The sequence below is a fragment of the Pan troglodytes genome, chromosome 16, assembly GCF_028858775.2.
Source record: "Pan troglodytes isolate AG18354 chromosome 16, NHGRI_mPanTro3-v2.0_pri, whole genome shotgun sequence".
Taxonomy (NCBI): domain Eukaryota; kingdom Metazoa; phylum Chordata; class Mammalia; order Primates; family Hominidae; genus Pan; species Pan troglodytes.
The window spans coordinates 76,220,684-76,234,649 of record NC_072414.2 but is presented as its reverse complement, the minus strand read 5'-3'; the positions used below and the strand labels follow the sequence as shown (position 1 = coordinate 76,234,649).

The window sequence follows — 13,966 nt, the reverse complement described above, 5'->3', positions numbered from 1 at the left end:
ATCTTTCTCACTGACCAATGGGCTTGGAGCATTAAGGCCACGCCCCTATTCTGCGTTCCATTGGTGCCCTGGTTACGCCACCTGTGGCTCAGTTGCACAGCTGCCTGGTAGGTGACTGGAGGCATTGAGCAGCGCTCACTGGTATTTCGCTGATGTGGCCCCAACCCCGCCTCCCTCCCCACCCCGCGATGTCAGAAAAAACACAACAGGGGAAATTGGCCGCAGCCAAGAAAAAGGTAAAACACACCAGGTCATGGCCCCCAACCCAGCCACAGATCCCCTCCGATGACAAGACCGGTGCCAGAGTCCATACCACTCCTGAGGCATACCAGACGGGGCCCCCCAACCCCAGCCCCTCTGGGCTCCCCCAACCAAAGCCTAGTCAGTCAGCCCCACCCCTTCAGCAAGCAGCCCAGTCCCTGCCCTTGCCAATCACCCCAGGGTGACTTTGGGCAGGTGACTCCTGGGGCTCCCTGCTCCATAATCAGCCCTCACCTCCTGCCACCCCAAGCCCAACCTCCCTGGGCTCTTTGGGCTTGCGTCTCCCAGGACCTGGGTCCCCCAGCCCCAGGCCCTGCCCTCACCAGTCATCCCTGGGTGGCTTTGGGCTGGTGACTCCCGGGGCTCCCTACTGCAGACTCTGCCCTCCCCTCCTGCTGCCCCAAGCTCGACCTCCCTAGGCTTCTTGGGCTGGCGTCTCTGGGGACCTGGGTCGAAACCGTGTGTTTCCCTCCCCCATCGTGGAGCAGCGACTCTGGCATCGCGCTGATGTGGTCCCCTCCCCTGGGAGGAGTGGAATGCAATGATGTCACAGTGCCCCTAGGAACTGTCATTACTGCTGCAAGACCGGCCTTTGATCGTACAACCCAGTCCCCTAAGTTTTCTCACCCCATTTCTGGTTCCTCTGGTTGCAGCACAAATTTCCAGCTGGAAGGGGAGTGGAGACTATGGGACCTAGGAGCAAGAGGTTTCAGGATGCCTTACTCCCTTCACATAGACATTGACAGTGGGAAAAGCCTACACTTCCCCTGTGAGCTCAAAATGTTCACAGTATCTCTGGGTGGCAATGGGAGAATGGGTTTGGTTTGGTTTTTTTCCCAGGCTTCTACTTTCCAGAGAGACTTTCACATTTTTTTCTGAGTTCTCCACGGTTCTGGGACCAGACTGCCCTTCAGTCAGTGGCCTCTGAAGTGAGATTTGCTCATCTTCTGTGGAATAGATCTTGGGAAACTGAACTTGACAGCTTGAATCTTCCTCATATCGTCTCAACCTGGGGTACTTTGAGTGCCACAGGATAAATGTGGGACATCTTTCTGAAGCATCGTTTTCCCTTGATTCTCTTGAGAAAATGCATTAATGTACTTAGGGATGACAGACACATAGGTTTCCAAGCGTATACCAGACTTCGCTCTGAAATGAGGCTTGGGTTGTCCTCTTTCTGATAAATTCCCGGATTTAATAGAAAAGCTGCCTTCTGCCATGAGGACACATTGATACGAAAGTGTGAGAGGTACTGGTGCGCTTCTTCACGCTAGCAGACCTGTGAGGATGTGTGACTCTAAACCACACGGCCTACAGCTCCTGCCTGCTTCATGTTTACTTTTCTACCTCTGCCCCTGGTTTTGGTCCCTCGCAGCTGCTGATTCATGGCAAAACCCCAGAGCTTGGAGTCAGAGGACTGAGTTTAAGTTCCAGTATTGCCTTTTTTGATCTTTCTTTCTTTTTTTTTTCTATCCATGATATCAATCCCTCTCAGTCACTAAGTGATTGTGACAACACCTTGTACAGTTGTTGGTGGCATTACATCAGATGGTATATAAGGGTATTTTGTCAAAACTGTAAAGGAGGATGTGGCCGTAGGGGCTGATCATTCTCATGAGTGTTACTGCTCTTCTTCCCCACAGTTAAAAGCATATTGGCAGAGGAAGAGCCCTGGCATTCCAGCAGGAGCTAACAGGAAAAAGAAAATCAATGGCAGTAGCCCTGACACAGCCACTTCTGGTGGTTACCACTCACCTGGGGATGTGAGTCTCGGCGGGCCAGGGTCCTAGGGACAGGGGGTCCAAGGGGCAGTAGAGGGTAATTGTTAAGATTGTAGATGGACTGTTGGGTACTGGTTAAGAATTCTGGATTTGAATCCTGCCTCTCCGTCTGCTAAGGATTGATTTGGGATTGATTAGCATATGATTTAGGGCAAGTTGCTTGAGGTCTTTGGGCCTCTCTTTTCACATCTGTATAATAGAGGTGGTATTTTTTGACTTCCATTTGTGAAGTTTAAATGAGATTCGTTATTGTTGCTTTTATGTGAATCCTTAGTACATGGCCTGCTGCAAACACCCAGGACACCGAGGAAATGGTCGTTGCTGTTTGATTTTCCTCATCCCCAGTCTCAAGGGGAAGCCAGGCCAATGAGAAGAGCCACTTGCCATCAGGCTGTCCCTTTAGGAGTCACTGAAAGGGCCCCAGGGTGGGATGGTGGGGAGATAAGAACCACGAGAGAAGTTGGCACAAACGAGTTATGGGAAAAAGGGTCCAAGATAGACAGAAAAGAAGCTTTTGCCAGTTGATGGGGGATGAAAGGAAGTCAGAGGGCTTAGACAGTGAGGGGGGACAGAACATCTCCATGTGCACTCTCATCTCTTGCAGTCAGCAACAGGTATCTACGGGGAGGGCCGTGCATCCTCTGCTACCCTGGAGGATCTGGAGGTCAGAGGCCCTGGGCCGAGATGCAGTGACCCTGCAGGCCAGCCCTCCAACCTCCTCCCACAGCAGGGGCTTGTTGCCCCTCTGCCAGCTGAGGCAGCCCACACACCCCCACCAGCCCTAATGATTATTCTCTCTACCCCTCCCCACAATCTTCCTCCAACTCCTTCTCTCTGCATGCACCTCAGAGCCAGTACCAAGAACTAGCAGTGGCCCTGGATTCAAGCTCCGCAATAATCAGTCAACTCACTGAAAACATCAATTCACCGGTAAGAGTCCAGTGGGGTCCCCTGATTACAGCTGGTCAATCCCGGACTCCAGTTTCCTCTTGGGGCCCTGAAGAAAGGGGCTAGGGGCCCCTGATGCCAAGGGCAAATGGGGAGCTGGGCACCCAGGTCTCACCTGGAGGGACCCCAGAGCACAGAACATGCAGCATGGCTCTTCTGCACTGCCCTCTTTGCTGACTCTCTCTTCTCCAGACACCTCTGCTCTAGTCCTTGCCACACATGCCCTGGGGTTGTCACCTCTCCGGGAAGCACTAGCCTGACTGGTTGTCAGGGGTCCATATTTCTGCCCTGCCTCAGTCCCTAATTTGCTTTTTGAGTCTGGACAAGCCATCTCTCCTCTTTATGCTCGTGTTTCTGGAGAAGGTAGAGAGTATCAAAGGTCTCGGTTAGCTCTGAAAGTCAGAGATTTAAAGGCCCCTAGAATGGAAACCTCAGGGCCAAGGGCTCCTGTCTGTCCTTTGCTGTTTTATATCTCTGCTATGAAGAACTGTACCTGGCCTGTACATGCTCAGTAAATGTTTGTTGAATGAATGCACGTTTCCAAATCACAAACTGGCAGAAGGGGGGTGGGCCTTTCTCAAACTCTGTCTCTAGAGGTTCACCAGCCCCTCCCTCCAGGGCCCTTTTCCCCCTTTGCTTTGGGCAGGTTCGCACATCTAAGGAGGAGAAGAAGCATAAGACACATCGGGTACAGAAGCTTGGGAGGAGCTTGTTCAAATTCAAAAAGCAGACGGGTAAGATGGGGCTGGCATGACCTGGCAGCAGGACTGGCATTAGAGGGCTGTGGGGGTGACTTAGAATGCCCCAGGGAGGTGGGTGGATGGAAGGGCTTTGAGGCAGAGGGAAAGAGGTCTGTGCCAGGGGAGGACAAGTCTTGTCATCTCCATGAGCCTCAGTGTCCCCATCAGTAAAGAGGGAGGAGTGCCCATTGTCCGCCACCCACAGTGCTCTCTATCTGAAAGTGACTTGGAAGATTGGCTACCATCCGGGTGTGAGGAGTCATTAGCAGTGAGGCCAAGTTTGGGAAGCCTGAGAGGAGGAGCTGTGCACCGAAGGGAGGATTTTTTTTTTTTTTTTGAGAATCCAGAGGCCCTTATTGTCTGCTTCCTTTCTCAGCTGAACCCCTGGCCCCAGAGCCCCCAGCAGGGCCATCTAAGGTGGAGCAGCTACAAGATGAGACCAACCACCTAAGGAAGGAGCTAGAGAGTGTGGGAAGACAGCTCCAGGCTGAGGTGGAAAACAATCAGATGTTGAGTCTCCTGAACAGGAGACAGGAGGAGAGGCTACGTGAACAGGAGGAGAGGCTACATGAACAGGAGGAGAGGCTGTGTGAACAGGAGGAGAGGCTGTGTGAACAGGAGGAGAGGCTACATGAACAGGAGGAGAGGCTACATGAACAGGAGGAGAGGCTACATGAACAGGAGGAGAGGCTACGTGAACAGGAGGAGAGGCTACATGAACAGGAGGAGAGGCTGTGTGAACAGGAGGAGAGGCTACGTGAACAGGAGGAGAGGCTACGTGAACAGGAGGAGAGGCTACATGAACAGGAGGAGAGGCTACGTGAACAGGAGGAGAGGCTACGTGAACAGGAGGAGAGGCTACGTGAACAGGAGGAGAGGCTGTGTGAACAGAAGCTGCCAGGGCAGGAGAGGCTGCTGGAAGAGGTGGAGAAGCTGTTAGAACAGGAGAGGCAGCAGGAGGAGCAGGAGAGGCTGCTGGAGAGGGAGAGGCTGCTGGACGAGGTGGAGGAGCTCCTGGAGCAGGAGAGGCTTCGGCAAGAGGATGAGAGGCTGTGGCAGCAGGAGACTCTGCAGGAGCTGGAGAGGCTGCGGGAGCTGGAGAGGATGCTGGAGCTGGGGTGGGAAGCCCTCTACGAGCAGCGGGCCGAGCCACGCAGCGGCTTCGAGGAGCTGGTGCGTTGCCCCACCTGGGGAGGCTGCCCTCTTCCCTAACCCTCAAGGCCTTTGTTTCCCCACCTGTAAAATGGGGCATTGTAGCCTTCACATGAAATGGTACTTCTAAAGGCATCTGTGAGCCAGAGCCCTGCTCTGATGGCTGTGGGAGAGAGGGGATATTTTTCTAACCTGCCTCCACCCTTCCCGGTGCCATGGGAGGCAGACACTAAGTTCTGGGGTCTCCAGTTTTAGTGGGTGGCCACTGATTGCTTCTCTCTGTCCAGAACAACGAGAACAAGAGCACACTGCAGCCGGAGCAGCAAGTAAAGGAGCTGAAGAAGTCGGGTGAGCTGAAAGAGACTGTAACCTCCGACCCATCCAAGAAGATGTGGGAGGCGGGCACCAGCCTCTGGGGAGGGGAGGTGCCAGGCCACAGGCAGCTGCAGCCTGGGGACAGGTGACCCCAGCACCCTCCGGGGCAGTCCTATGACTGTTTCTTGCTTCCTGCCCTCTGACTTTTAGAGGTGGGTAGCCCTGGGGTCCTCCCAGGTCTGGACATCATCATCCCAGCTAGAGGCATGGAGCCCCCCAATCACAGAGGAAGAGACAGTGGTATAAGAGGCTCCTTATGTCGGGTGTGGTGGCTCACGCCTGCAATCCCAGCACTTTGGGAGTCTGAGGCAGGACAATCACTTGAGGTCAGGAGTTTGAGACCAACATGGCCAACATGGTGAAAGCTCATCTCTACTAAACTTAAAAATAATAATAATAATAATTAGCCGGGCCTGGTGGTGCATGCCTGTAATCCCAGCTACTCGGGAGGCTGAGACACGAGAATCACTTGAGCCCGGGAGGTGAAGGTTGCAGTGAGCTGAGATTGCACCACTGCACTCCAGCCTGGGACACAGAGTGACACTCTCTCAAAACAAAACAAAACAGAAAAACAAAAAAGACTCCTTAGATTCAAACTGGATTCCGGCCTCGGTTCCACTGGTCATAATTCAACTACTTTGCATCTCTAAGTCTCTGTTTCTTTAACTTCAAAAGGAAGTTAGCCTTTTCCTTGCAGAGGTGCTGAGGATTAAATGAGATAATACGTGGAAACATTAGGCATGTAGCACACTTAGCAGATGGTGGTTGGCTCCGCCTGCTTTTCCACCAGTCTGTGGCCTACAGTTTAAATGCTGGGAGAAAGGACGTGAGATTTGATGCTAGGGAAGGAGGCATGGGGTTCTAGGCAAGGGAGCCAGTCTCTTAGGCCTGGAGCAAGGGGCCAGGGGCCTGGGCAGGCCACAGAGCCCCACAGTGCCCTCGCTACCCTATTAATGGGCCAGGAATCTGGAAGCCAGCCACCACATGTCCTCATGCCCAGGGTCTTCCGGCAGGTGGAGCTGAAGAGCCAAGAGGCTCCGAGTCTGCAGCAGCAGCCAGACCAGTACCTGGAGCCCCAGTCCCACAGGAGCTTGGGTGTGCGGACAAGCAGGGTGGTGAGTAGAGCCCTCAGGCGGGGTGGGCAGGCAGGAGCAGGGGAGGCTCGCACTGTGCTCAGATTCCCACCCCCCTCCCTCTCTCTGAAGATCTTAGTGAGCTGAGCCTCACTGATAGCATGGAGGCTGCACCGGGAGAGGACAGGGAGGGTTCTCCCCCATGACAACCCCACTGCACAGCAGATCCAGCAGCTGCTTCCTCTAATGCAGGACTCCCCAGGAGCACCCAGGCTTGAGTGGAGAAGCTGTTGGTACAGGAGAGGCGGCAGGAGGAGCAGGAGAGGCTGCATGCCATTCTTTTCGGGCCGCCGAGAACAGAGAGCTAAACATCACCATCATCTAAGAGCGGGTCAAGAAATTTAAAAAAAAAAAAAAAAAAAAACGTTTAAGGGGTTAATATCCTACACAATTCATTTACTTCATTTGAATGTTAGAGCCACTTATGTTTATTTGTGTTTCTAATTTATAGTTTAAATTTATGTTTCTAATTTATAGTTTAAATTTATTTGTGTTTCTAATTTATAGTTTAAATTTATTTGTAAAAAGTTAAATGAGAGTGGGTCTTTCCCTCATGTTCACTCTGGCATCCTTTAGCATTTTTTAAATTTGATAATTATAGGACGCTAGCATGCATATCGAGTTTGCCCTTATGTGATGGGAGTTCAAACACACAAAGACCCACTGTATGCACACAACTGTTCTTGCTGGTTTGGGATAGGCTGCCATGCTTTTTTAATGTTAGTACAGCCTGTATATTCATTACGGAATTCAAATAAAATTTCCTTATGTTCTGCTGTTATGTTTGATCGAATCCTAATCACAGTGAGCTCTTCATTAGCTCAATATGTGGTTTGCCCTCAAGTGCGCGGTCTATTACTTTGTAATATGCCACTGTGAGTACTGACATTTACAGTTGTTTAAAGGTGGAGCGCTGGAAACAGCCTTTCCCCCTTTTTCTGTGTATTGGGGATGGGAGTAATAACATTTTGGGGAGCTTTTTAAATCTCCCAGAAGAGGAAAGTGGCCTGCTCTGGCAGGTGTGTGCAGGATAGAATATGTTTCATTTGTTCTGGTGCCAAGAATGAGCACTGTACTACGGTAGTTCCCTTAGGATTTGCATGTGCTCTGGGCTCATGAAGATATTGCATCATGAGCTGTGGCAGTTGTACTCTTTTTTGATGACCTAAAAGGGGATTATTTCTGAGGAATGAAAGGCTCCCATCATGACTGTGGATGTGGAAAACCTTTTCTAGCTGAGAGCATTTATATCTACAATACATTTTAAAGTCAGAGTTCGTGTTCCCTGTTTTAATCACATGACTACATGTCCCAGTACACAAAAGGGCACTGGTTGGCATTCTCCTTAATGTATTTAGTAAAGATCAGAAGAAATCCTTTAAGAGTTTAAATGTCCCTGGAACAGGCATACAGGCTCTAGTCAAGAATGAATTCGAGTGAAGGAAAGCTGCGTGACACCTGGCATTCCTCTATGTTCATGGAGCTTACTTGAAGCTAGAAGATGGATTTTACCATCTAGACCTCTCTGGCTAATACCTAGTCTTCAACCATCTGACATAGGCATTCTTTTTCTTGAATGGAAAAGACTTTAAAAATAATAACAAACATTATTATAAACTAATATATGTGAGAGTACTTAAGTTGAAACAAAAAGGAATTTTAGTAGACAGTATTATACTACATTTGAAAATCAAGGAGCAGTTTATGCAACTTAAAATGTTTACAAACTGCAGCGCAATCTACTGTTTGTGAATGTCAAAGTGTCATGAGGAAAGTGTCTATACAATCACGGAGTTATATTTCCTCACAAAGTTCTTTACGAAGAGTGAAATATGTTTTTATACCTCTCAGTTTCAGTTAGAGGCATATTTTGTGTAATATTTATGTTAATGTGCATGATCAATGAATTATTTCAGTCATATGTTGCCTATATCATAACTGGATGATGCTTGGGGAAGAATCAACAGCTAAAACTTCATGAAGTTCTAATGTCTGTGTTCCAAAATACATCATATCATTAGGATGTAGGGAGAGATGTATCTGCGCTCCCTGGGGTGGGCATTTCTAGTTACTAGACCATCTCCACTTTTAGCATTGGGCATCCTCATGATACTTTTATAAATATGACATTAATAGGAGATCAATAATACGATTTTACAGACTGAATAAGAGAATTGCCTGCATTCACTTAAAGATTGCAAATATTGAGCCCTTGTGACTTCAACTGACTCTTCCAGATTGTATGAATTTATCAATGTATTAGATAAACTCAGTTTCAGAATGATAAAGAAATACTGTTAGACCAAATAATGTGGCTAATTAACAGTGGTAGGATTTCCAGCCCAAGGGTTTAAAATGGACTTAAGGTCCTGTTCTTGCCTTTTATTTTCTGAACTTGCTGCTTTTGCATTCTTTGAGTTCAGTTTAAAGACAGTTACTTTAAGTCCATTTTGAACCCTCAGGCTAGAAATCGTACCACTGTTAATTAGCCACATTATTTGGTCTAACAGTTTTTCTTTATCATTCTGAAACTGAGTTTATCTAATACATTGATAAATTATTTCAAAGGTATTTTTATAGTTCAAATCACTTCACTTTTACCCTGACACGTATAAATGACTAGGAATGACCTTCAGATAGCGTTTAGCATCTGTAACCAATCTGACAATAATGTGTTCATCAGGCACCTGTGGATTAAATCACATACTGGCATATTTAAGCTGAATGTCAGTCTGAAAAATAAATGTACTATATTAACTCAAATACCACTCTCTGTGTAGGTATTTTGTCATATGTTTAAGAAAAAGCTAAAGAGGATGGAAATCCTATGACAATAACTCAAGTCTTTCTTCAAAGTGCACGCAGTCTCTTGCAGTACCTCATTCAGCCAAGTATTTGTTCTCTTCCTCATTCAGTATAAGGCAGCTTTCAATTTGCTTAGAAGGCAACATTAGAAGGTTAGAGTTCAGCAGAAAGATAGAATTTTAAAATGTGAGTTCAACTGAATAAATTTGAATTTCTGTGGGAAGTAAAGAATCAAAATACCTATTTAAAGACTGCAATATATGATAATTATTTTTAAAGTAATAGATTAAACCTGATAGGTTTTCCTGAAATGAAAAGCAATCAGTTCTAAAACCAAAGCTGATTTTTAGAAAATGTGAAAATGTAAATCAACCCTATCCAAAATAGATTCTCTAAAACTTTATCTTACAGTCACTTTCAAATAACTATTCAAAAATGTAACTGCTATATTAATGTCTTAAAATAATTTAAAACATTTTAAAATACGAATACTGTAGCTTAAAACAAAGAATCTAGGGGAAGGAAAAGTAGAGAAAGAAATGCCAATTCCAGTCCAAGCTGTATTTGCCAAGTTTTCTTAGAATGACTTTTACCGATTTATGAATTCTTATACACAGAATGCATGATGGAAATACTGATTTTTGTCTAAAGTGGCATTATTGACTGCTTCTGTGATGCTACTGCAATGTAATAAATTATTAGATTGTTTCAAGGTGCTGTTTTGCCTAAAAATTTTGTGTCTTCAAAACTATAGTATTAAAGGTATTGAGACTGTGCAAATGCTGGGCATGCTTGGCATGAGATAATCGGTTTTTATTCTTACAAAATTGTAACCATGTAAGTGTGTTTATTAAAAGAACACAAACTAAAAAAGTCACAGGAATTAAAGTTGTGGGATGAAAAAGTTACGGGATAAAAAATACTGTGGAAGAGTTGTGGCAAAAAAAGTTGTGGGAAAAAAGTAAAAAAAAAAAAGTTTTATGAAAAGTTTTTTTTAAAAGTTCTGAAAAAGAAGTTACGGGATTTAAAAAAACATCATGGGATAAAAATAAAAATAAATAAAAGCAGGCCCCTGTCAGCATAAGCCTGGAGAAGTGGGTCTGGAGTCTTCACCCCCACCATGTCCCTGCAACCCCTCCCCAGTCAGCCCTTTACCATTAGGGTAGCAAGACAAGACCCTTGTCTAATGGAGGGAGACAAACAGACCCTTTACCACCTTGACCAAGGCTGAGTCCTTACATTTCTGGATGATGATGTTATTTAAAAGCCAGAGGTTGGTGGAGTTGGTTTGTTTGGAGGAGGTCTGACGGCCTCCTTACTCTCACCAAAGCAACTTTTCCCTCAGGGGGGCTCCCATCTTCTTACTCAGAGAGGCAGCTGAGGCGGGACAGTGGAGTTAACTGTAGACCAGGCCAGGGCACAGGCTGCTGGGGGTGCCCCCCTTCCCCCGTGTACATACTGTAGCTGTGTAACATTCTGTATCGTACCTAGCGGAGGTTGCAGCTGGTATATGAGGAAGAGGTTCTTATAATTATTCGCGGCTGGGAAACTTATTCATTGTTAGCATAGGAGCGATGATGGGGGCGGGGATGGGGTCATGGCTCCCTGGTGATGGGACCCCTTTTTTGTTTTGTTTTGTTTTTTTTTGTTTTTGTTTTTGTTTTTGTTTTGCTTTGATTTTGGAATAAATGGATTTAGCCATACTGCTCGGCCTGGCATGTTCCCGTTTCCCTCACTGGGGCCTGCAGTTTTTCCCACTCAACGAGGAGCCCCAGAGTGTCTCAGCATGTCCAGCTGGGCTGTGGGGAATCTTCCAGGCCTGTTACCTGTATGCTGCCTGGTGACACCTGGTGCATTTCACGAGGACTGCCATGGCGCCTATGGAGTATAGTCCGGCCCTGACAGCCAACAGGTTGAGAAGCCTGATCTAGCTGTGGTCAGGAAGACAGATACCAGTGCCCAAGGGCACTGACTTCCATCCACCCCAGGTGTCTTCCATTCCATCCCCCTGCCTCCCTCTCCTGTCTGCACCGGGTGGCCTGTCTGTCCCTCCAGAGTGCCTGCTGCCCCACAGGCTCCCTCCAGGCTGAGTTCAGGGCCCTGTGCCCTAGTGGCCAGAGCCGGCTTCACAGGATAAGAGCCAGCTAAGCTCCAGGGACTTTCCAGGAAAAGTGTCCCTTGAAAAGGGTGTGACCTTTTCACTGCTGCCAACAGCACCCTAAAAATGGCTTGGCTTTTCCCTCCCCTGAGCTCCATAGAGAACACAGCCAGCAGAGGACACATTCTCTGTCATTCAGAAATGGGTTTCTCAGCCGAGGGACAGCAGGACTGGTAGAGACTGTCAGGCCACACGGCTGCCTGCACAGTGCCGCCATGCTTGGCTAGAAGGGCGGGAGGGATGGCAGGGGCTGGCTGTCCACAGGCCGCGCATGTCCCGGAAGCTCACTGGAGGTGGTGCACTTTGGAGGGGCGATGTCAGGAGACAGCTTCCTCTTGCTGGGCTACAAGACTCCACAAGCACAGCACGGGGACTGATTCCCAGTTCTAGAGGTGAGGCAGTCGACCACATGTATATATGTATGTGTGTGTGTGTGTGTGTGTGTATGTGTATGTGTATATATATGAGAATTTATAGCTATTTACAGAACAGGGCAGAGGCATACCACAGAGGGGGCACAAGTTTTCAGCAATGGTCAAACCTGGACGTGTCAGCTCACCGCTACAACAGACTTAAGTCACAGATGAAGGGGGCTGGCTTTGGGGCTGGGGGAGCCACTGTCAAGTCACAGGACACCCGCCCAGGCAGGCTTGGAAAGGGAGGTCTCTGAGAAGAGGAGGGATGTGTTTAGAGGTCGAAGTGGGGCCTGGGGCTCTCAGGATGGGATGGACTTGCCTGACCCGATCAGCTGGCAGTTGGAGAGAAAGCAGAGAGAAAACGGGTTAGAGAAAAGCCAGAGCTGGTGAGGCAAGTGCAGAGTATGGGTGCGCTGCAGCAGCCGTGGAGGGCCGGGGAGGGGAGGGCGTAGGTGTGGGCATGGCAAGGTTCCTGGAAAAGAGGGGCTGGAAGGGAAAGGGGAGGAAGATGGAGGGAGAAGCCGGAGCTTCATAGGTAGTGCCTGGGGGCTGCGGCGGCCCTCCCCAGCTCACACACGCTGGCCTCTTTCATGGCACCCAGGCAGTCCACCCATAGTTCAGGTGAATGCTCAGCCCCCTCGGGCTTCTCTCTTCTCTGGTCACCCTGTCTTCCAACTCACGGCCCAGGGCCACCTCTTGCTTGGGGAGCCCCACCCAACAGCCACCAGGCCTGATAGAAAGGGAACACTGCTTGAACCAAAAATGGTGAAGCTATAAGGGATGGATGATTGGAGTGAGCGCCAGAGGCCCCTCTGGGTGGTCCGAAATCCCAGGGTCCTCTGAAGGGACCCTGGGGAAGGCAGGGAGGGCAGGTAGCCGGATGCCACTGGCCATAGACTTATAAGTCTAAGAGGGGAGCCTCAACTGGTTGGCGGGGGTGGGGCTGCAGGTTGCATAGGTGAGGCTGGGCCCTTCCTGCTGGGAAAAGCAGAAGAGGGAGAGTCCATGGCAGGAGAGGCAGGTGGGCTCGCTAGGCGGAGCTCAGCTGGGCCAGCAGGCACTGTGGTCCCCTTGGCTGAATAGCACAGGCGACCCCTAGGAGCAACAGGCCAAGGTGTGTGAGCCTGCTGGTCGGCGATAGTGCTTCAGCGGGGGCCAGGGACCCTGCCTTCGGTCACACACTAGCAGCTATGGTGGTACCTGGGAGGGAGGGAAGGGGGCTGTGTGTCCCCACCTGGCCTGTGGAGTGTGGAGTGTGTTGTGGGATGACCGTGTGTATGGGACTCTCACCTAGATACCACTGGATTGCCGACAGATAGATGAGGTGGGACCCTGACTATCACCCCTGCTTTGCAGTGGATTTGGCTCTCAGCACTCCCAGGCTGGGAGCTGGATACCTGCCCTGGCAGCATGACTCAGACTGCACGACAGGTACGGCATGCCCAGGATAATGTTCCTAGGGACTGGTTCAGTGTGTGGGTCAGGAGCAAGTCGACAGGCCCTGCTCCTTACCCCTTGGAAGGGACTGCCACCAGGGGCAGTTCTGACTAAGGCCTGGGAACCCATGACTCAGAGCGTGGGTCCCCAGGTCTTGCTGGGCCAGCCTGGCTGCTGCAGGCAGACAGGAAGCACGCCTGACGCTCCTCCACCCTCGGTCAGCACAGCGGGGCTGGGACTCACGCTAGCCTTCCCAGCAACTTGCTTTCCTGCGTGAACTCTGGCAGGCTGCCCTTTCTGTGCAAAGCCATAGCTGGGGCCTGCTCGGGGCCCTCTCCCTCTTTCACCTGCTCAGCGTGGCCTGGAACTTGGAGGTGGGCAGTCGGCGCCTAGGATGGGCCTGTGTCACTAGGGCATGTGTCCTTGGGCCAGTTACTTCCTCTTAGAGCCTTGGGCTCCTCCTCTGAGAATGGGGCGTGTTGGTGTGAAATGAGGCGAGCATGTTGAGTTGAGGAGCAGCAGGACAGGCACCTGCAGGCAGCCCCCCTGGCCACGTTCCCCTCCCTCCCTTCCAAGTCCTGGGACAGACGCTCATCACCAAGGGGTTCAGCCTCTGATGCTCTTTCTTGGTCTCAGTCCCTAAGGAGTAATTTTTTTTCTTTTCTTTCTTTTCTTTTCTTTGAGACGCAGTCTCCTCCCTCTGTCGCCTAGGCTGGAGTGCAAAGGCGTGATCTCAGTTCACTGCAACCTCTGCCTCCCA

At 49.6% G+C, this 13,966-nt stretch overlaps 1 protein-coding gene and 1 pseudogene across 1 annotated transcript; both read left to right on the top strand.

The window, feature by feature from the left end:
- Positions 1–64: 64 nt before the first annotated feature.
- Positions 65–6,760, top strand: LOC129135334 (golgin subfamily A member 6-like protein 10). Its single transcript, XM_054667095.2, is given in 9 exon segments — positions 65–236; positions 1,905–2,024; positions 2,892–2,972; positions 3,637–3,724; positions 4,107–4,903; positions 5,170–5,230; positions 6,271–6,339; positions 6,342–6,372; positions 6,583–6,760. Coding segments are annotated over 9 exon segments (1,464 nt in total). The 5' UTR covers positions 65–152; the 3' UTR covers positions 6,716–6,760.
- On the top strand, positions 196–920 carry LOC134808471 (uncharacterized; annotated as a pseudogene).
- Positions 6,761–13,966: the final 7,206 nt, after the last annotated feature.